The sequence below is a fragment of the Sinocyclocheilus grahami genome, unplaced genomic scaffold, assembly GCF_001515645.1.
Source record: "Sinocyclocheilus grahami isolate Dianchi unplaced genomic scaffold, SAMN03320097.WGS_v1.1 scaffold198.1, whole genome shotgun sequence".
Lineage (NCBI taxonomy): Eukaryota > Metazoa > Chordata > Actinopteri > Cypriniformes > Cyprinidae > Sinocyclocheilus > Sinocyclocheilus grahami.
The window spans coordinates 492,043-494,505 of NW_015505377.1; the positions used below are offsets into that span (position 1 = coordinate 492,043).

At 28.2% G+C, this 2,463-nt stretch overlaps 1 protein-coding gene across 3 annotated transcripts in view; it reads left to right on the top strand.

The window, feature by feature from the left end:
• The window catches only part of LOC107595166 (paladin-like), a 68,411-nt gene that overhangs the window by 38,116 nt on the left and 27,832 nt on the right, over positions 1 to 2,463 (top strand). For all 3 annotated transcript variants that reach the window (XM_016285505.1, XM_016285506.1, XM_016285507.1), the window contains exon 17: positions 1,338 to 1,409. In XM_016285505.1, the coding sequence (XP_016140991.1) occupies positions 1,338 to 1,409 (72 nt within the window). The remainder of the gene's footprint in view (positions 1 to 1,337; positions 1,410 to 2,463) is intronic.

Below are 2,463 nucleotides of genomic sequence, written 5' to 3' on the forward strand. Positions count from 1 at the left end.
TTTTTTTTTTTTAAAGAAGTCTCTTCTGTTCACCAAGACTGCATTTATTTGATCCAAATTACAGCAAAAACAGTACAATTTTGAAATATTTTTACTATTTAAATTAACTTTCTATTTGAATATAACTTCAAATGTAATTTATTCCTGTGATTTCAAAGCAACATTTATCTGAAATAGAAATCTTTTGTAACATTATAAGTGTCTTTATCATCACTTTTGATAAATTTAAAGGAACCTTGCTAAATAAAAGTATTAATTTATATAATCCCCCCCTCAAAAAAAACTGAATCCAAGCTTTTGAATGGTATAGGGTATAATATTACAAAAGCTTTTTATTTCAGATGAATGCTGATCTTTCTATTCATCAAAGAATGCTGAAAAAATTTACTCAAGTGTTTTAAATATTGATAATAATAATATGTTTCTCGAGCAGTAAATCAGCATATTATACTGATTTCTGAAGATCATGTGACACTGAAGACTGGAGGAATGATGCTGAAAATACAGCTGCGCATCACAGAAATACATTACAGTTTAACAGATACTCACAGAGAAAACAGCTATTTTAAATAGTAAAAATATTTCACAATATTACTGTTTTTGCTGTATTTTGGATCAAATAAATGCAGGCTTGATGAACAGAAGAGACTTCTTTAAAAAACATTAAAAATCACTCTGAGCCCACACTTTTGACCGTGTGTGTGTGTGTGTGTGTGTGTGTGTGTGTGTGTGTGTGTGTGTGTGTGTGTGTAAAGAGTTTAGGTGCAAAATTATTGAAATGCAGTTATTTTATTTTTATAATTTTTTTTTACCTATTGTCATTATTGATTTTTATCGATTAAAATATGACTAAATAAGATGAAATTAACAAGATGTAGAGGTATAGATAATATATTTGCTATTTTTTATTTTATTTATTATATTAATTTTTATTGTAGTTTGTTTGTTGAACACAAAGACATTTCGAAGAAACCATGATTACTAAGCTCCAAAGGGACAAAAAAGCACCAGAAAAATATTTCTAAATATAGTATATTCTACATTTCACTCATAAAGTGTGATGCTGATAATATTTTTTTGTTACACAATTTCTAACAAATATGTAACAAAGTAAGCATTTAATTATTTTATTTAATATATCACTGAATGTATTTTTCTCTAGTGCTCTCAGACTTTTGAACCCCGCTGTATTTTTACCGAAATTATGATAAATGTCTTAAATGGTGAGAAATTATCTTATTTATATGTTATAATATTTGCATAGAACTGTGTATTATTTGACTTATTTGTGGCACATTGCAGTAATTCTCTATATTTTGGATGTTTTTGTTTGACAGGGTTTTCCAGAGTCTTGTGAGGATGAAATCGTAAGCGTTCCTGATGCCAAATACACAAAGGGCGAGTTTGAGGTGATGCACTTCTGCATTATGACCTTTCTTTTTAATCTAACCTACTTGTTTTAAAAAAATTTGTATGTATTGTTGGATGACAAATACGGAAAATATGTTTCATTTATAAACAAGATATACACAATATACACTACAAGTCAAAAGTTTTTTTAACAGTAAGATTTTTTAATGTTTTTGAAAGAAGTCTCTTCTGTTCACCAAGCCTGCATTTATTTGATCCAAAATACAGCAAAAGCGGTAATATTGTGAAATATCGTTACTATTTAAAATAACGGCTTTCTATGTGAATATCTGTTAAACTGTAATGTATTCCTGTGATGCGCAGCTGTATTTTCAGCATCATTCCTCCAGTCTTCAGTGTCACATGATCTTCAGAAATCAGTATAATATGCTGATTTACTGCTCGAGAAACATATTATTATTATCAATATTTAAAACACTTGAGTAAATTTTTTCAGCATTCTTTGATGAATAGAAAGATCAGCATTCATCTGAAATAAAAAGCTTTTGTAATATTATACCCTATACCATTCAAAAGCTTGGATTCAGTTTTTTTTGAGGGGGGGATTATATAAATTAATACTTTTATTTAGCAAGGTTCCTTTAAATTTATCAAAAGTGATGATAAAGACACTTATAATGTTACAAAAGATTTCTATTTCAGATAAATGTTGCTTTGAAATCACAGGAATAAATTACATTTGAAGTTATATTCAAATAGAAAGTTAATTTAAATAGTAAAAATATTTCAAAATTGTACTGTTTTTGCTGTAATTTGGATCAAATAAATGCAGTCTTGGTGAACAGAAGAGACTTCTTTAAAAAAAAAAAACATTAAAAATATTATGGTTCAAAAACTTTTGACTGGTAATGTATATGTATTTAAAATATAATATATTTAATACACCAATTTGATTTTTTATCCAAAGCGACTTACAGTGCATTCAGGCTATACATTTTTTGCCAGTATGTGTGGCAAACACACACAGTGAGAGAGAGACAAACACACACACACACACAGAGAGAGAGAGAGACAAACACACACACACAGAGA